This window comes from Rousettus aegyptiacus, unplaced genomic scaffold, assembly GCF_014176215.1.
Source record: "Rousettus aegyptiacus isolate mRouAeg1 unplaced genomic scaffold, mRouAeg1.p scaffold_m13_p_10, whole genome shotgun sequence".
NCBI lineage: Eukaryota > Metazoa > Chordata > Mammalia > Chiroptera > Pteropodidae > Rousettus > Rousettus aegyptiacus.
This window is the reverse complement of record NW_023416285.1, coordinates 90,833,445-90,854,386: the sequence shown is the minus strand read 5'-3', so window position 1 is coordinate 90,854,386 and position 20,942 is coordinate 90,833,445. Positions and strand designations below refer to the sequence as shown.

Here is a 20,942-nt window from a genome sequence, read left to right as displayed (position 1 = left end):
TTATGTACAGATGGCTGGATTCTCATAGCTTTGGGCGAGGACATTTCAGCACTGGTTTAAACAAGAATAAAATTAAGGGCGACCTGCTAAAACCAATGTCCTTCTGTCTGAAATATAAAATCATGGATATGTTGAATTATTAGGAATTAAAACAAGAAATGAATCTATATTCGGCTACAACATGTTTCCTGGGTATTTTTAGGGTAATTTTTGGCAAATAGATTCTTCAAAATAAAAATAATCTAAGCAACCGATTTTTCCCTTCTTTAAGCTTTAGCCGAGTTATCACACGACTTATTGAAACAAGTTTCAGGAGAGCGCAATAATGGGAAACCATAAAGATTCTAGCAGAGTTATGGAAAGCTGATGCCTTAAGTAGGTAGCCAGAAGGAGTAGGATACATAATAGCATTAATAAAATTTAACGAGAGAATTCTGAATTGACAATAGGTATATATAAATTTTCCAGAAAGTAGTATCGGAGTACAGGCTAATTAGGCCCATGTGGAGAAAAATTTTGTTCATTGCCCACTCCATCCAAGCTCCATCTTGCAATGGCATCTCGGGAGGGCTGGGGCGGGGAGGCAGGCCAGGATTCCAGGAGCCAGGGCCGCTAATCCCCAGCGCTGGAAAACTCAGCTCGAAACGAGGAACAGCGTAACGGAGGCGTTTGCAAACGTTCTCCCAAATTAAAGTCAGCGCCTTTGAACAGACGAAGGCGAAGGCGGTAAGGTGCTCTTCGCCCGGTCTTGTTCAAGAGCTTGTTTACAGTGGTGATCTGGTTACAATGCAGATTCTGATCCAGCCGGGTCTGAAGTAAGACAGGAGATTCTGTAGTTCTCATAGGCTCCCCATCCGCCGACCACACTGTGAGCAGCAAAGCTCTAAATCATTTGTACTTTTGTGAGTACAGCGATTCTTCCGGAAAGCCCCGAGGCCGTCCCTCGCCATGATGCCCTGCTGTTACCAACTTGCGGCCGGCGCTTGAAGCAACTGCAGAAATAGTTCTAATATATTTAAGAGCCATTCTAGTCACTTGCCAGAAGACAGGCCAGGAGGTGGGTCCTCAAGGAACGTTCCATTCAACATCGTTTCCTTGTAACATTGGTGAGACGCTGGAGGAGCTCGGCTCTTGTTTGGGTCAATCCTCCGATGGTACAACTGGGTTCCTCGTAAGTCATTTTGCTTCAAGTCGCAGTTTCCAAGGACCTATTGAGGACGATGTTATCTCTGTTTCAGGGGACAGCGCTGCTTAGTGAACCGGCTGCTTGGGGCGGGGGCGAGTTGGTTCTAACCTAGAACATTATGCCCCCAAGACAAGACATACTCAGGTTGGGCTTCTAGTTGAGGACCTCAGCTCAAATGTCACCTCTCCGAACACCCTGGCCCGCCGGTCGTTCCCTCTGACATCACTCTGCTTATCTATCTTACAGCACGTCTGCCATCCGCAGTAACCTGGTTCCCTGCCTCCACTTAGAACAAAAGCTTCATGATCACACGGACCTTCCCTGCATTGTGTTGTCACTGCTTTATCCCAAGAGCCTAGAACAGAGGAAGGTCTGGCACCAAGAAGACGCTCAATAACTATCTGCTGAAATGAATGAGCTGTTCCATTTTTTTTTTTTTTTTAAAAAGAGAAGCCAAGAATAGAAGTCCATCACATCCTTCGATCTTTAAATGTTGGCAGTGAATTCAAACCCGACGAGCAAACAGACGCCCCCGTATCAACTGGGCGGGCCAAACCGGACACATCTGGGCATCGGTGGTTGCTCTGCCCTCCCAGTCCATTCTTCTCTCAGGCCACGTTAAGTCTTGGCGTAGAAGCGGGAATGCACGGAAGTCTGATACGCCAGAAAAGGAAGGGGAGTTGACGTCTGAAGGAAGCCGGGTTTTGCGTCTCCCCCTCCGCTCCCCGGCATCGTGCGTGGGCGCCGGGCCCTTCGCTGGGCACAGTTTCGGCTCCTTTGCGATGGAGAGAGAGTGTCGCTCCCCCACCTCCTGGGCTGTGCTGGGGAGAGTGATGAAAACCTGTGGTCTCTAGTAACCCCCACTTTGCCGACGGATAGCTTCCGCTGAGAATGAGCACACAAGCACATGCTTGTCCCAAATGATCCCGTTCCCCCCGCGCCCTTCGAGTTCGTCCCACGTGAGATGGTACCACGGGGCTGGCTGGGCCGCCGTGTGCGACTTCCACGTGACGTGTCACACACCTCTCACGGAGCACCTTCTGCGCAGACTGCGTCTGTACTAGTGTGTGTTTCGCCTGCACACGTGCGTTTGCACACAAACAACTGTGTGCGTGCACACAAACGATTTTTAAAGAGTTGAGTCAAGGGATGGGGCAAAAAGAACCAAGGTGTCAAGAACTCAAACGTGCCCGGCAACGTGCAGGTGCTTGACGTGCAGTATCTCGCTTCGGTCGTCCACCGCCCTGTGCGGCTAGAAACATCAGGGGCGGAGCAGTTAGCAATCACGTTGTTAAGTAAACGTGTCTTCTCCTCTCCCTCATAACTTTACCATAACATAACCTGAAGTCCAGGGTCCAATGTCGAATGCTTAGATTCCTCAGAGGACACGCAAAAGCAGAGTTAGCTGGTGACCAACCCTGCTTCCCAGCTCGGCCCCAGCCGTACGATACACCCAAGCGCATTTATACACAGCCACATGGGGGTGTGCATGTGGCTGTGTATAAGGGCAGAGAGGTCTGCCCTCGGGAGGTGGACCTGGGGGACAGGGCCTGGAAACCCGCTCAGGCCTGTCTGGGCAGGGAACACCAGGAGAGTGTTCTAGACAGGGAAGCTTGGCTTCGAGGGGGGCCAAATCCATTTGGACCAGTGGACACCTTATCCCACGAGAAAGGGTACAGCTGGATGAGGGCCAGGGTGAGACTCTCCAAAATGGGGTTCTTAGGGCTGGGGTCCCTCTTCCCTTGCACTAAGAGGTGAAATGCTATCCTAAAAGATAAAATCGCTTATCTAAAAGGTTTTCCCAGTAATGTATATTTTGTCAAGATTAAATCTTGAGTGTTGAAGCTTTGCCTAAACTAGATCCCAAGCCAGAACTACCTTATATACCAATGATTTCCAGACCTGATTAATGGAGAAAACCACTTTCAAAAGAAAAAAAAAAATCCCATACTATGTGTTGAGCTTATTTAAAAAAACCATACATAATGTGTGAAAGATGTCCCAACATAAAAGAGCTTTATAGCTCATGCAAAAATACAAAACCTAAACAAAGTTGGAAAAGACACAGAAACAGGCTGTGAAGTTTCACAATAAAATTCAAATTGAAATCATCCATTCGATGACATATAACCCTGATGACATATAAGCGAAGGGAACTTGTCATTTGCAACTTGAACATGACTGTGGCTAGGGCGAGGCTTCTTCGACTAGCTGTGTTCGCTTCTCCTCACCTTTCTCTAGCTGACGTTCCCACGAAATCTTCCCCTTTCACCCTACTTGGATTTCATGTTTCCGTAACACAGGGCGTTGCGTCCATTATGGGTGACACTGACCGCTGTTCAGTTCGTAGTGGTCCTATCCTATCACTAATCTATTCATAAACAGAAAGTATCTGACGGTTTTAATTTCTGTATTGGGAGGGTGTGGGGGAGGGGAACTGGATGAAGGTGGTTCAAAGGTACCAGCTCGCAGCTGTAAGTCCTGGGGATGGACCGCACGGCACGGTAACTGTAGTTAACGCTGCTGCAGGGTGTATGTGAAAGGTGCCCGAAGTAGAAACTACGTGTTCGCATTACGAGAACAAGCCTTTTTTTTTTTTTTTCTCCTTCTTTTTTCTTTTGGTGTCTGTACGAGATGATGGATGTTAACTAACGTTACTGTGGTAATCATTTCTCAATATGTGTGAGTTGGATCATTATGCTGTATACCTTAACGCTGCATGTCGATCACAGCACGATCAAACTGGAAAAATTCTGTATTGGATCCACGTGACAGAGAACGTTTTTTATGTTAAGTCTTAAAAAAGTATCATCAGAACCCCAGGATTAAAAATCCCGCTGGACAGTGCCCAGACCCCACAGAAACCCTTGGGGTCTACATGCTTCAGCTGGGCAAACGGGGGAGCTTACTCAGGGGAGCCCGGACATCCGGGACCTGGGTTCGTCCCAAGCCTCCAACCTCGGTTTCCTCCCCTTGTCAAGTGAGGACAAGGGCTGCATGGGTTAGAGCTCAGAGGCTGCACGGCCCGCTGGGCTCACGCCCTGGCAAAACGCCTGCTCTGCGCACAAATCACGTTACTCGAGTTAAAAGGCATTCCTTACTCTGAACTTTAAGACTCATCTGGAAACAGGGCAGCGGTGATGACATTCGAAATATGGAACACGTGGTACGGCCCGGAAACCGACCCATCAGACTGGATGCCCGGGGCATGCCCGCCGAGAATGGCAGACCCAACTGAAAGACAGACACTTGGACTGCACGGTACCCGCCCTTCTCTCCGGGATCCTGCTCCGTACAAAGTGCAGCAGACACTGCCTATGAACAGCGATGATTATAACGACGGCGGCAAACATTCGGGGAGCTCTTTACCAAGTGCCGGACACTGTGCTGAGTGTTCGCGACCTTCGGCGTTTCTACGAGGGAGGGACAAGGACTGTCCTTACTCCCGCGTTCATAGAGGAGAACGCGGAGGCCCCCAGAGGTTACAGGCCGTGCTCAAGATCACACAGCTAGTAATCTGAGGAGGAGCCAGTATTCAAGCCCCGGGTGCCTCAACGGTTGTGGCCTACACTCCTGCTCCACACGACACTACCAGAGTAACAGTCAAATGCATCGAAAATACTTTTACCTTTCAACTACCTATTTCGGCGGAGATCACTGAAAGCAGAAGCCATTTTTAAAGTGTTGGGTTCTGAAAGAAAAATTATGGCGGCTTTGCCTTCCTTACTCTTTTTCACCCAGGCTGATACCAGGACGAGCATGTCAGATGCGGTCCTCAAAATCCAAACCCATAGCAGCAAAGCCAGTGGGCCCTGAGGCTTCCAGGTGATGGGGGAGCCAGCCGGCAGGAGGCTGCGGACCTGCCCCAGACAGATGACCCACAGAGGGACCATTCCATGAGCGGTGGTTCGGAGCTGGCTGTAACATAAGACACACTTTCTTCCAGGAGGAACATACCGATTGACATTGACACACTCTAAGACCACATGGCGTGCAACGGTCACTTGAAAAGCTGGTCAAAAAATGGTTTCGGTGAAACTGGAGCATTGGAAAGTCCCAGACTTATATGAAATGACACATTAGGAAAATCAGGTCTCATTTTGGGTGGGGGAAGAGAGCTACAGACACAAAAGGCTTAACAATTCCTAGGAACGGACTGACGTCACAAGGTTGTTTTCTGAGTTGCTAGGCAACGCCGGAAAACAAATGTCCGTGGCCTGAGGTCACTGCACGCATCCTCCCCACGGGTAGCGTGCGTTCCGCGGTCCTACCCCACTCCTCCTGGACAGTGGGGGGCGGGGGGAGGGGATACAACCGCGGTGCCAACGGTCGGTCGGTCGCGGCAAAAAGACGCAGGTAAAATCATGACCCTTCCCCACCCCCGTCCCACACATCTAATAGAAGCCCAATTCTCTTTTATGGGCGATTTTACTATCTGGAGGAAAAAAAGTAGAGACTTTTCCTGAGAGTTATTTTTCTTTGTTTCTAAGAAACAGCCTTCACTGCGAGAACTATTTCAGACCATCTTCCTTAAGGATATACATACGGATCACCGCGTAGCTAGGTAGGTTGGCTTCTTGCTTTGTTTAATACCCTTAACTGCTAAGTCTGGTTTTTTTTGAAAAATTAAAGATTATGCATATGGTTCTAAAATTAATATCATGCGAATTTAAGTGTTAGAGAAATGAACTCCCTTCCCTTGTTTTAACTTTTGCTTACCCAAGGTAATAGAGTTCATCTTGTAATTTAGTCATTACACTTTAGTACTGCTGCAATACATCATCTTCTATCTGGATGTGTGGCTCACGATACACAGAGAAAAAAATAAGCTAGTGATATTTTCATTTTCCTAAAGTTACAAACATAATTTAGTGCTTTAAGAACTCCTGCCCCCTCCTCCCTCCAAAAAAACACAATGAAATGGAACAGAATCTTAGATCCATATTTTACATCAGGTTCTACCTGCAAGGGCAGGCTGGCCATGACTTACCCAAAAGGACTCATTCAGTGAGTCCAGCACCATCATCACCATGAGAAGCAGAGACAAATCCACTGCAGGCCCGTTATGAGTGGGCCTCTCCAGTGCCTGATACATACATGCCATACATGATAAGAAGCTGGTTCAGTAACCACCATTTCTATAGCAACCCACACACGCTCTGCAGGCTGTGTTTTGGGAAGGCAGTTAAAACTGGATTCTATGAGGCAGCTTCACTTAGAACCTGCTTTTATTCCTGTCATCTCATTAGAATGAGAAGATTCAAATCAAGCAACCTAAGGTATCGTTAAATGGCAGAAACATCATCCCATACGAAATCTTAAATCTTGATTTCCTTATCCGGCCATTTGGGATAATGTAGATAAACCTAGAGGGCCTTATGCTAAGAGAAATGACCCAGACGCAGAATGACAAATAGTGTATGATCCCACTTTTAAGTAGAATTTAAAATAGTCGGACTTATTGAAACACAATAGAGTGATGGTTATCAGGGGCGGGGGATGGGGAAAAACGGGGAGATGTTGGTCCAGGGGCACAAAGTTTGTCATGGAAGATGAATAAGGACTGGAGGTCTAAGGTAGAACAACGTGATTATACTTAACAGTACTTTATTATATACATAGAATTTGCTAAGAAGGTAAATCTTATGTGTTCTCACTACGCACACGCGCACACACACAAACACACACACACACAATCTTGATTTCTTTGTCCCTTGATGTCAGTCGGTCACTTTAAATTCAAACCACTGACCTGGTTTGCTTGGTCACAAGGGCCCATTCCCCAGGGCAGCAAGTCAGATCGCAGTCTGACAACCCAGACCATCGGACAGCCATCTGCTGTCCCAGTTAAAGGAGAAAGATCGTAAATGCTTGTAAAAGCAAGCTGACATAATCATCTCTCACGGTCCAGAAAGCCTCAGCGCAGTGGCATTCACCATGACCGACAGAACTCCATCTGGGTCAAACCGGCCCCCTGCACCTGATCGATAAGAAGCCGTGCATGTCCCCTTTGTTCCATCCCCCCAGACACACCCCGACACTTGGGGCACGGCACCGGCATTTACCACTCGTCCAAAGAGAGTACCATTAGAAAATCAGAAATTAAAGACATCTCCTGCTTCCTCAAAGGAAAAGACTTAAGACTCGCTAAATGGAGTCCTCCTCTCTCGCACCATAAATCAAGTGGCATTTCAACACGACGGCTTCGGCATTGCATGTAAATGCAGTAAAGTTTCGAGTCTAGTACATGCAACTGGCACTTCTCAAAGAATTTTTTCCCCCCTGAGGGTACACATAACAATTAGCCAATTCATGCTGTTGCAGCTATACCAGACAAAATTCAACTTCATGTTCTAAGAGAATGTTAATCTATTAGGTCACCCTCCAACGAACATGAGGGTTGAAATACAGAGATGCTAACTCCTACAATGAAAAATTCTCTGCCTGTTGCAAAAGAAAAAAAATTAAAAGACAATTGCAGCCATTAAAAAAAAAACAACTGTGATAAATGAAATGGCAACGTCGAATACTGACTCTAATGGTCTCTCTCCTAAGAGTAAATGTTCAATTATCCAGCAGTCACAGATTGACATATTTCAGTTAGTGTTAAAATGTGCATTTATTTTTCAAACAGAAATCCCATGGAACTAAAAAAGAATTTCATCTTTCTTTAGAGTTTGAAATCCTGCCCTTTGAAGAAGGTGTTATCATTCTGAGCATCAACGGTCACTCTGGCTAAATGCTGGAGGTCTACCCAGATAACAGGAAGTCGGAACTGTGGCTGAATCAAGCGTGGCCTTGCACAGTGTCGAGTCTATTTGCATTCTTATATTAAAATGGGAAGAGCTTCCCTGTTGAATGCATTTGAGATCAGGGATCACAAAATTTTTCTGGAATAAGGCCACACAGTAAATATGTTCCACTTACGGGGACATAGAGTCTGTCACAGCGATTGGACTCCGCGGGTCTAGTGAGAAAGTACTCATATAGCCCATATGCAAACAAACGGGCATGGCCGTGTTCCAAAGTCCTAGTCCCTTTGGGCTGCTATAAAAAAAATACCATGGACTGGGTGGCTTATAAACAACAGAAATTCATTTCTCACAGTTCTGGAGCCCAGGGAGTCCAAGATCAAGGTGCCATCGGATTCAGTGCCTGGTGAGGACTGCTTCCTGGTTCATGGATGATGTCTTCTTGCTATAAAGAAGGGGTAAAGGATCTTTCTGTGGTCCCCTTTATAGGGATGCTAATCCCATTCACAGGGCCTAATCGCCTCCCAAAGGCCTTACTTCCAAACATGATCGCACGGGGGATTAGGTTCCAACATATAAATTTTGTAGTGGGGATAAAAACGTTCAATATTGGACTATAGCATCCAATAAAACCTTCTTTAGCGAAGCTTACATTTGAATTTCATTTACTTTCATGTGTCATGAGATATTCCTCTTCGTTGGATTCCTTTCTCAACCATTTACAAATGCAAAAACCATTCTTAGCTTTTGGGACACCATTTGCTGACACTCAGGTGAAATTTTTTTAATGGATTCACGAATTGCTGTATCTGGCTGTTAAACACTTTGGAGTTGCAATTACTTAAACTTATCTCAAAGTAGATAATTTAAAGTGTTAAACTGGTTTGATGTGATCATCATATTTGATTAATCATAAATAGCAGTTAATTAGTAAATAGCGTTATATGCTTAAGATGTGTTCTGATTTTTTCCCCCGATCTGACAATACTGCCTCAGAACTTTTAATGTAATTGAAACAATTTTTACTTACATAATACTATTGATTAAATATAATAATAGTAAAAAAAAATACAAACTATGAAATATGTAGGCTTCCACTGAGTTTCGTAAGTTAAAGGACATATGGTTTCTTTGAAATGTCCATTCAATCTTAAAGATAAAGTTTTCAGAAAACACATTTTAATTCATTTGATTATTTTTGAATGACTATCCAAATGTTGGCTTTTTCTCTGCACACATACAATCTGTTATAGCCAGAAAATTGGCAGTAACATTTTTCACAGTAGATGCTAAGTTAAAAAGACCATTTATATGGAAAGAGATCAACTACACAGAGAAGACTCCCAATGGAAAAAGGCTCGGTGCCAGGGGGATTCTTTCCAAGGAGAAAATAGAGAATTGGGTAACTTTAGAGGCTTCACGGATTTGTTTTGTGTTTGCTTCCTGTCGCTACTGTACTTACTAAATTACAACAAATTTGGGGGCTTACAACAATACGGATTTATTCTTTTTTGCTTCTGGGGGTCAGACGTCCCATTTCACTGGGCTCCGGTCGAGATGTTGGCAAGGCTGGTTCTTTCTGGAGGCGCTGAAGGGGGGGACCTGTTTCTTCGCTTGTGGCCACTTCGTCTGTTTTCAAAGAGCGTCATTCCAGGTTCCGCGTCTATCGTCACATTGCCATCTTCTCCGATAACGACTCTTCCCGCATCCCTCCTACCAGGAGCGTTGCGATTACACGGGGCCCGTCTGGATAATCCCAGAGAATTTCCCCATCTCAACGTTCTTAACTTTATCACACCTGTACAACCACGAAGCAATATTCATGGGGTCCAGGGATGTGGATGGGGAGTTTTTTAAGAGGCCGTTATTTAGTCTTCCACGTGTATCAACATTTTTTAAAGTAGATTTTTGTTATTTGTGAGCTGTACCCCAAATAAACTAATGAGAGCGAGGATGCTGTTTCTACAGACCTGTGCCACATTGAGACGACATATACATGTGTGAACCCCTTGAGAAAGTGTCACCGTACAGTTGACTCTTGAATGGCGTGGAGGTTAGGGGGGCTGATCCTCTCTGCAGAGTACAGAATCCTTGTTTAACTTCCGACTCCCTCAAAACTTAGTCATACTTCGGAATCACGGGAGATTGGTTCCTGGACCCCTCTGAGTTACCAAAACCTGTGGATGCTCAAGTCTCTGTATTAAGTGTTGTAGAACAATGCACATGGTCGGCCACATCCTCAGACCCCCAATCACAGACTGAAAATACTGTTTCTGATTCGTGGTTGTAAAACCCAGGGGTACAGAGGCCCGACTGTATATTTACTGGAAAAAAAAAATCTACATATAAGTGGACCCATGCAATTCAAACCCGTGTTATTCAATATAACCTTTCATACTCCTGGCTCTAGACATCCATGTTCAAATACAGTCATTCAAAAAAGGGGAGGCAGAAATGGGTAGAAGGATAACAGCGGCAAGGACAGAAGCTCCAGGTTGAAGAAAGTCCACTGTAACTGTCCTTTCTCTCAACAAGAGCTCAGAGCATCATCCTTTTATTGTACGTATACATAGATATGTGAAGGCAAACCCTATGGACATAGTCATCTTAAGCACAAATCTTACACTGTACTATCTTGATCTCCCCTGACTTTTAATACGACTAAATGACCCTCGTCTGATTCAGTTATTCATTAAAGATTTTGGTTGGCACTGGTCTTGACTATCAGGATTCAAGAATCAGTGCGAGCCAGCAAGGTCACAGATAATAACTAGAAAGTGCAAGACTGTGTCCCTTACGTGCTCCTAGTATCACCGCAATATGTACCTTGGTCACTATCAAGGGGATGGAGAAAGAGATTTGGAAAAAGAGACCCTGCTCACACAAAGTGACATGCTATGAGGGAGTCCTCAGCACCCCAGGGAAGGGTAGCAACAGAGCGCAGAAGCCAGTGGCCGGGGTGAGTGGAGAGGTGGGAATTGCCAGCCTCGCCGTGAGTCTCCCAGAGACTTTCTGCATGGGAGAGTGGTCTCTGGAGCTGAACGGCAAGTTGCAAAGACCGCGAAGACCCAGGGGAGGGAGGGAGAGTCAGGAGGGATAAACAGGCAGCTGCTGGAATTGGCCAGAAAAGCGGGACGCGTCTGAACCGAGGCAGAGGCACTGCAGAGATGGAGGGGAGAGGGCGAGGCGGAGACAGCCTGACCTGACGTCCGCGTGGCTTTGCGAGGGACCAGATACGGCTGCGGGTGAGGAGGGGAGGTGACGCAAAAGGACACGCTGCGGGTGACTCTGAGGCTTCCGCTGTGACGGTCTGGGGGTGACACCCTCAGTCAAGAGAGGACACACGGAAATGAACAGGGAGAGAGGCTGCAGTGAGGTGAGTCAATGGGTCTCCGTTTCAGACATGTTGAACTTTTTGGGGTCTCCTGCAGGACATCCAGAAACAGATGTCCAGCAGACAGTGAGACACACAGAGCAGAGAGTGAGGCTTGGGTACGCAGGTAGCTGTGGGAGTGTGGGAAGCAGCCAAATGCCCCAGCGACTGCGGAGAAAGTAAGTTATGGGCGGGGTGCAGGGCAGGGTCCAGGGGCTGGCAGACGAGGAGGACCCAGGGGAACACCGAGTCTAAGTGCCAAGGGAGGAGGGGGAGCCCTCTGCAGAGGAAGGGAAACCACCAAATGCTGCAGAGACGTCCCACAGGATGAGGAGGTCACCTGACTTCATGATCATGCACCTGCTGGGGAACTTAGTGGCGTTTGTTTTAGGAGAGGGGGGAGGCGAAGCGGACAGCATGGGTCGAGAAATGGAGGCAGCATGCAGGGAACGATCCTTCGAGAAATGCGGGCTCAGGGAAATCTGGGAAAGAGGTTTGGATGGCACAGTCTGGGACAGCCTTCTACAGAAGGAGGAGACCTTTATTTACTTAATAAACGCTCAGCGCACACTTGCTGTGCATACCAGGTCCCATACTAAGCTTCTTACAAATATTCACTCCTTGGCGTGGTTAATTTTATGAGTCAACTTGGCTAGGCCACAGTCCCCCCATATTTGTTCAAACATATCTGGATGTTGCCGTGAAGGTGTTTTTATGATGAGATTAACATTTGAATCAGTAGACTGAGTAAAGCAGATGTCTGTTCATCATGTGTGTGGGCCTCATCTAATCAGTTGAAGGCCTTAAGAAAAAGACCGACTTCCCCCAAGGAAGAGGCAATTCTGCCAGCAGCCTACCTTCAGATGCAAACTGTAGCACAGACTCTTGCCTGAGTCTCCAGCCTACTGGTCAATCCAAGATTTTGGACTTGCGAGCCTCCGCAATTACATAAGCCAATCCCTTAACATCGACCCATCGATCTCTCTCCCCGCCCCCTTTCTCCTCCACCACATAAATACGTACATACATACATACATATACACACACACACACACATAATTTTCTATATATTACACACACACACACACACACACACACATCCTATTGGCTCTGTTTCTCTGGGGAACTCTAATACACTCATCGAAAAAACATTAAGTCCTATCATTATCCGCATTTCACAGTTGAGGAAACTACGGCACAGAGAGGTTAAGAACCTTGGCCAGGGCCACACAGCCACTGGGTAGCACAGCTGGAATTCCAAGCCAGCGCGCCCCCAGCGTCCCTGCTCTTGACCACACGCTGTGCTGCCTCCCCAGGACACTGACCCAAGGGCGTCTGGGGCCAGCAGGGGGGGGGCCCGCGGAGAGAGGCAGAATGCATACGCGAATGAATGAGAATCGACAAACGTGGTTCTTGCACGAGTGAGAAAACGGGCGCGAGCGATTTGCACAAGGGACGTGACAGCTTCGCAGGCGGCAGAACCCAGGTTTTCAGGACACGAAGTGCGAGCTGTCCCCTTCCTCCTTCCTAGGTCCTCTCTAGTCCTTCCTTATCCATCAGAGCTCCCCTGCCCTTCGGAGAGTCCCCCAGTCACACCTCCATCAAGCCGCTTTCTCCCGGGAGGCCCAGGGCTCCTTCTGTTCCAACCGTGACCACGGGGCTTCCACAAAAACATCACAAAGTCGCAGAGAACACTCACCAACCACACACAAAGTACCTTCTTACTTCGTGCAGGGAAGGTTAACGTGGCAGAACCATCCCAGTAACAACGTTGAGTTTGGTACATCTGGGAAAATCCATGAATCCCACACGATTACGGAATCCGTTAGCGATTATTTGGAAAGTAGAACAAAACGACCCCTCTACCCCTAAACCCCGAAAAGCCCAACAGGCATATAGTTCCAAAGATAAATTCCTATACTTTGAGTGCTCAAGGAATTAGGTCTCTTTGAAAATACATTATTTATATATGTATATAACTCTCTGAATTGCATTATTTGAAAACTGGTATTTTCCAGCTTTGACTTTCATGGGACCAGGGACCGAAATGGTACAGGAACCAACGTACATCCTAAGCATAAGCACGTCCTCCCATATTGCTAACATGAGTGTCAGCTAATAAACTTACTGTAGAAACATTCGGAAATAGGTATTAAAAACTTTAGAACTTTGCGCATTTTTCGCCCAGCAATTCCACTTCTTCTAAAATTATTTTCCTAAGGAAATAAGCATAAAGATTTAGCCACGAAGATATTTCTTGCGGTACTGTTAGGAATAGTAATGTTTTTCCTAATTAGCGGGGACCAAGCGACCAAGTGATGACACATCCACAGGATGGAATACTATGCACTCATTAACATAACACGGCAGAGTAACAGCTAATGCTACGTATGGAAAGATTTTCGTGATTTACAAATGATTTTTAAATGCAAGACAGAGAACAGGGCATAGCATATAACCGCGTTTCTGTGAAATACATATTTTGTGGAAGGGGGCCTCTAAGAGGGGCCCCATGCCCCCACCTCCCGATGTCCACATGTCTGTGTGGCCCACCCCACACTGGACCAACGTTGGGCTCTGGAAGGAAGTGATGGTGTGCCACTCTGACACTAGGTTACAAAAGACTGTGACATCTATTTTGCCCAGGAGTGCTTTTTAAATTTTTATTTCTTTTTAAATTTTCTCTTGGATCACTTGCTCTACTGGAAGCAAGCAGCCTGATGGAGAGGCCCCCGTGGCAAGGAAGCAAAGGCTCTGGCTGAGAGCCTGTGGGGAGCGGAGGCCTCCTACAACCCGTGAGACTGACGGTGTGCCCACCAGCGCCAGCTGAACCTCGAGATGGGCAAAGCCTTGGCCGTCAGTCTGTCAGCAACCTTGCCAGAGGCCCTGAGCCAGAACCACCAGCTGGGCCGTGCCTGGACTCCTGACCCTCCGAATCTGTGAGATAACAGGTGCTCACTGCTGTTTACAGCTGCCAAGTTTTCGGGCCATTTGTTACGCTGCAATAGATAACTAATACACATGAAAATAGTGGAGTGGCTACAAGGATGTAAAATGAAATACTATTAGTGGTCTTTTCTAGGTGGTGAATTATGAGTGGCTTTTCTTTTCTTCTTTTGTAGAATGTTGTCGATGTTTCCCCTCTTTCGGAAAACAGAAAAAGGAAACCATGTGACCAAGAGAGAGCGTCTGGCCTTTGAAAGTATAAAAGGATAAAAATCAGGGGAGCCAATTTTTAGCTCTGATTACGTTGCAAGTAAATTAGCTAAAATGCGCAAAAAAGGAAAGAAGAAGAAGAACAAAACCCTGCAAGTCACGGTGGAGTAAGCCTGGCCCACCGCAATCCACACGACGCGCCGCGAGCACCGGGCACTCCGTACCTTCGAGAAAAGGAGACTCGCACAGGCCTCTCCGAAGGAAGAGCCACACCCAGTCACAAAGTCATCGGTCAGCCAATCAGCAGCTAGGTGGGCGTCTCGCTTACCCAGCTTCCGGTCGAAGCGCCACGCTGCGACATAGGCGTTGTGCCTCAGGCTGCTGTGTGTGGCCAGGGGCACGGTGACGTAGATGGGCCCATCCACCAGCACGGGCGCTCCATCGCTGCCGAGCAAGTGCACACTCACGGCCGTGACGGGGGTCAGGTCGTACCGGGTGCCATTTCCTGCGAGCAAGAGGCATTCTCCATCACACGCACACCCAGGACCCCTACGCGGGGCTGCGGAAACCCTCTCCGGAAAAAAAAAAAAAAAATGGTAATCGCTGCCACTTACTGAGTACGGTGCCCCCTCTCTGCCAGGGACTGTAAGATGCACTTTACAATGAAGTCCTCACCATGCCCTGCTAAGGGGGGTGAAGCCCCCATTTTACACATAAAGAATCTGAGCCTCAGAGAGGCGAGAGAAGGGAAACGGCCTTTGGGTTCTAACGACTGTGTTTTTACTTTCAAAAAGGGCCTCAGAAGGGAAGAGCTCCATCTATAACATAACAGGAGGCGTGTGTGGAAATCCCTTAAATTGACTCCTATACAAAGTACGCCCCATGCCCATGTCCATTACTTAACAGATTTCTAAAATAAAATCAAGTATTTTCAATTAAGAGACTGCAAAAAAAGGAAAAAGAAAACAAGGACATTTCTTCAAGGAGTGCTTCAAAATATTAACTTACTTCTACTCAAAGTGTGCTTTTATTGAAAACCTGGGCTTGAAATATTTATGAGTTGTTTTAGTTGCCATTGTTATTCTGATCTGTTTAAAAGGAATTTAATATGCCAATTATTCTGCATTAGAGGTCTTTCATCCAAGCCAATGCTTTAATGACTACCTACTTTACAGATAAATCAGGGAATGCTTATGAGAGTGATATCATATTTATACACATAAGCTATCCATTTTAGAAAAAAATTTCTCCAGTGAAATATAATCACATAAAATGTATTTTCTTAATTTTAAATCTTTCCTTGACCACGACAACGAAAACGCAGCGATAAAAAATGTTTAAGCTACATTAGAACAGAATCTATAGGATTTCTTCTTAAGCTACTTATATACTTACCTATCCCTCAACTACCTGGGCTAATGCAAATCTCCGATTAGGACTAAATTGAAAAACATTTAAAGCAAACCCAGTGAATTTTAGAGTTTCAACAACAAGTTATAGCAAAACTCTTTGTATGGCGACTTCTATACAACTAATGACAACATCACCCTCTATAATTTTTACCTGTCTCTGTTTTATCACAGGGAAAGTCATGGACGTGGGGATATGATCCAAAAGTCCACAATGGAATCACAGATTCAAGTTCTTACATCTTTTAGTTGGGTCATTTCATTTTAGGGTTTAAAAAAAAAAAAAACCAAAAAACCTCAAACCCAGAATTTACCATATTTCTGGTCAAAATATCTCGTGGATGGAGGCCTACGTGTGCTATTGCCCAAAGGTCACACGGAAGCAAAGCCAGGTCCACCATGTGCCTCTCCAAGATGAGATAAAACTTGAAGAGAAAGAAAGTAACTGACTAGCCGTCGGATAAACGACCTAGGAAGAACGTTTTCGGGTAGGTAGCGCGGCCTGGTCCATCGATCCGGAGGCGGGGAATCCGCAGGGGAAGCGGCAGGAAAGGCGAGCATTCCAGACGCACCGCGCATCCCCTCCTGATGCCCAGAAGCAGCCGCCTTTGCGGCCTCCCTTCTCGTTATCTCGCTATCGGGCTCGCGTGCCAGATTGGCCATTAACTGCTTATGAGGCCTTGGGCAAGTGATGTCGCCCCTCCGGGCTCCGTTTTACTCCTGAGCGAAATTAAGGAGGCTGGGCTGGAGTTACCGGACTCAGCCATAAATATTCGGGAGTGCGTACAGCGCTGTGGAAACAGGGCCTGTTCACGCAAAGCCACACGCGCCAGGTCCACGTGATTTAACGTTCTTCTGAAAGTCCTCTGAAGCCACGGCAGGTGATTCTACCCGCTTGCCGAGGCCTCTCCTTTCTCGGTGCCCCCACTAAATGCCTCTCAAAGTGACCTTCCCTCTGCCCTCCCATTCCTTTATTCTGGAAAGATTCCTGCTTCGAAGGGCTAAATTCCTTCTCCTTCCAGTCCTTGTTACGAGACTGTAACTTTATACAAAACACTGAGCTCTGTACATCAGGAGGTCTTTCCTTTCTGTTCCATCGTTACCTGGCTCCTGTCATGTCTGAATAAAAACAGGTGTCAGGCCCAAGCCATAGGACGAGGAGGCGGCACCGCCGGCCCAGGCTGGGAGGCCCGCGGGGTGTCACCTGTAAATCCGGGGTTCTGCTCAGATCGTATCTAGGTTTCTGTCGGGCTCTGCGTTCATTCTATCACCATTCTGGACTTCAGGAGCGTTTTGCCCATTAATCATTTTACTGACTCCTCTCTGTCTCCCTAGAGTTAGCTGCCAGCAGAAGTAACCGCTGGAAAACCTTTCGGGAACATCACAGACCAACGCTGTGCTTTCTCAGCCACCACAGGGGAGAGTGTGAAGTTGCGTAGGGGCACGGGGTGCAGAGGATGCACTAAGGGGGGAGCCGGTGGGGCCGTGGCCGCAATCTCCACGTGGTTGCGTTTCTCTGTGCCCGGCTCCTTCTGCACTGGAGCGACTCCTGCTCCACGGAAAGCAGCCTTCGGAGCACGTTCCGACCCCATCGGTGGCCTCCGGTCACCCGCAACTGAACTCTAGAAATGACCTGTCCTCGCACACAGGCGCCTGTGGTCCCGGCTCTCGCACGCACGCAGCTGAAATCTCTCAGAAACGCCAGTTTGGGGCGCAAGAGGAACCGTGCACCAAGTGACCGGGAGGCGGAGCGGGGGGCGGGGCTACACGGGGTCCCCGCCCCCCACGACCTCATGCGGGGGAGACAGCCGGAAGCACCTGAAAAACTCCTCCTAGGTCAACGCATCAGTTATTTCAGTGGAAAGGAAGTTGAAGAGAACCTTCCAAAGATCTCTCTACCCTCTGACAGAACAGCGGTCCTTAAAATGAAACATTACTCCTCTAAAATCAATAGTCTCAACGTCTTTGTGTTTCCCCCCACCTCCCCGTTATCTTAGATTTCATGATTTATTCAAGAGCTCTTGGAAATGGGGCACAGAAAAATGAACGAGCTCCCAGCAATGAGGCCACCCCTCCCAGCTGGGGTTTCAGGATTGTTCACCGTTTTGCCCGAGAGTCTGGCTAGAGGTGTCACCGAGGTCTCAGATGGTATTTTATAATAATCCCCAAAACACAGCTTTTCTCCCAGGGCTGTACGTTTAAAGCAAAAGTTAACACTCCCCCCCCCCCAACCCCAATAATGTTTACTTAGGATGACTACCACATATCCGTCCAGCAGCCCATTACTGAGTATTAATCACATCATCACATAAAAATTAAAGGAAGAGGAAACATTTCTGAAAATACCGAAGGAGATGACGAATCGCCAGGTCGCCTTGATCTGTAGCCAGAAATGTATTAATATTCTACGAAACGAAATCAGGTATTTCAAGTTTAAAAGCTTCTTCGGAATGATCAGATTTTATAAAAAGCCCTGGACGTTTAAGTGCTATTCAATGAAGTGGTCGCTGGGAAACACAGCAACTCATTCACCCAGAACTGCTTCTGGTTTTCAAGTTTATGTTGTGACTAATCTAAAGTGCCTGGAAAAATAAGGGTTAGGGTGCAGGGGGAGAAAAAAGAAACGATTTGGGACTTCAGAATCCACCCCTCTTCAGCGGTCAGAAGGACAAGGGGCCGTGCTGGCCCTGAGGACCTGGGCCAGTGACTGTGGACGGAAGGGGAAGGCGGTTTGCACTGATAAGGACTTATCACAAATGTTCTGGCTGTTGGCTTTTGGTGTCTCTGATTTTTTGCAGGTTGGGAACACTGGCCTGCTCATCTTGAAATCAGCTTGGCGCCACCGCCCCGCCCAGCTGTGACAGGGTGGGTGGGTGGGGCTGTTCATCTCTGTGAGGTCAGCTAAGGCAGGCTGCTCCACCAAACACACGTCCGGGAGCAAATGGGACAAGGCTGAGCACAGGAGAGGCCACAAAACCTCTAACTCTGATCTTATACTTAAAAAATAAAAATTTCAATTACTAAAAAACTTCTCTGAATTAAATATATCAAGTCCACCAAAGGAGCACTAGAAGGGGCTCTAGGCCGTGGGCACCAGCAGATCCGCTCAGGGAGACAAAGCTGCCAGAATTAAACTCACCCCTGTTGAACGAATTCCTCAGATAAGCCTCAACGCACTTGCACTTGTCCTGAGAGCTCCGTCCCCTTCTGCAACTTGCCGCGGCAGAGGAGGGACTCCAATTACCTGTGGTCCCGTTTCCATCCAATCCTCGCAGGTACGGAAAACTGTCCACCTCGGAGGGGGAGCCGGCGGCAGTGAGGAAGGCGGTCAGGTCGCTGTAGCTGGAGTTCTCGGGCAGCCTCAGAGCCCTCCTCTGGAAGTGCACGCGAGGCTGCGGCCGGGCACCTGCCGAGATTAACCTCTGAGTTACCCTCGGGGAAAGAAGCCGCTTCTGTTATTAGAACACGCGAAACCGGGAAATGCTTCTCTCCTCCAGGGGTTCGGCAGGGCTCCCCCGCCCCGCCCCCCGCCCCATGCCGCCCCCTCCCATCCCCCATTCACGCAGGACACAGAGATGTGACAACGCGCTATTATGGGGATGGAAATAATAGCCCATTGTCACATTCGTTTTTGACGCAGGATGTGATTTAGGGTTTGAACAAAAAAGCTTTCCAAGTGCGACTTGCCAGCGGTCTTTTCGCCGCTAGGGACGCGGGGGTAATAATGTCTTGGGAAACAAAGTCCATGTAAGTGAAATGAGGGGACGGCGATCTCTTTACACGAGGGACACCGTCTCTGCCACGCTGCGGACACGTCCTCCTCTGACTGGTGAAATCTGGGTGGACTCCGCAGACCCGGCTGAAGTCGACCCAGGGACTTGAATGCGCAGGCAGGCCTCCCGCGGGGGCTGCCACATTCCGATGGGGTGAGCATCCTATTTGCGGCAGATTAGGCTGCGACAGGGCTCGATGTCCCGGATCTTAGGAGACTTGGAATGTCGGGCGCGGCTGCCCCCTTCACCAAACCCAGCCCCTGTGCACGGAGGGACAGTGGGGCCCACCGGCTCCCTCCAGACCTGTGCCCTCATGTGCTGTCTGACTTTGTCCCATTGTTTATATTGTGAAACCTGAACCTGTTTTCACCTGCTGTTGTGGTGACAGTCACGAGAGGTAACGGTGCCGAGTCGCTTTGCACGAACCCGGCAAAAAACATCACGAAGGCAAAAATTAATACAGACGGGCGTCGTAGCGTTTACCGACAAAGGCGCGCATTGCTCCTATTTAAAATAAAAAGTGGTTCTTCAAAGGCGAGCGTCTGCCCTGATACATCCTGGTGTTTATAGGATCCATTCTGGTCAGCATGTATCACACCGCAGGCTTGAGGCAGCCCTACAGGCGGCTGGGGGCTCCCTGTCCCTCCCGATGGGCTTTGTGTATGTCCGCTCCTTTTAACCCTGGACCAGAAATTTTTAAGGGGCGGTGGATGCACCTTTCTGGAAGTGATCTAGAATAAGGGGGGTTTCGGGGTTCAGAGGACCGACTAGCCCACGTCTCAGTTCCCACAGGTGACACCACGTAAGTCCGATGGCCTGACCGCCCACAGTGATGTGCAGGGTAGGCGGCCTTGATCACGTATGATGGAGGTGGCTCTCCAGGCTCCTGAAAATCACTGAGAAAGTTTCCCAAACGCCTGGTCCTCCACCCCACACACACAGGCCTGGCGTCAGGGCTCATGGGGGCCAGGCACCCCAAGCCGCGACAGTCCTAACTGCGGCCACCTCCGCAGAAACTAACTGGACACCTACGTCAGCCCTGTTCCAGCCCCTTCCTTTATCCCTGAAACAATCCTCGGGGAGGTGCTAGCATCCACGCAGCTCTGTCTTTTCCCTTTCGGCCCTTCTTCACCTGGTCCTTTTTCCTTCTGATTGCGCAGCATACTGCTGTCTTCTGGCCGTCGTCTCCTTGGCCTGCAGCATTCAAGCCCTCACACTGCCCAGAGCGCTCCTCACCGGGCTAGGAACAGTCTGCTCGTCCTAATCCCTTCCCCTGACTCCCCACGGGAGCCA

At 48.1% G+C, this 20,942-nt stretch overlaps 1 protein-coding gene across 2 annotated transcripts in view; it reads right to left on the bottom strand.

Annotated features, from left to right (window-relative positions):
* The window catches only part of FAM171A1 (family with sequence similarity 171 member A1), a 104,697-nt gene that overhangs the window by 12,184 nt on the left and 71,571 nt on the right, over positions 1-20,942 (bottom strand). Inside the window, exons 4-5 of one of the 2 annotated variants that reach the window (XM_036228164.1) lie at positions 19,121-19,282; positions 14,796-14,972 (exon numbers count right to left, since the gene is read on the bottom strand). In XM_036228164.1, the coding sequence (XP_036084057.1) occupies positions 14,796-14,972; positions 19,121-19,282 (339 nt within the window). The remainder of the gene's footprint in view (positions 1-14,795; positions 14,973-19,120; positions 19,283-20,942) is intronic. The other variant, XM_036228165.1, reaches the window with a different exon arrangement.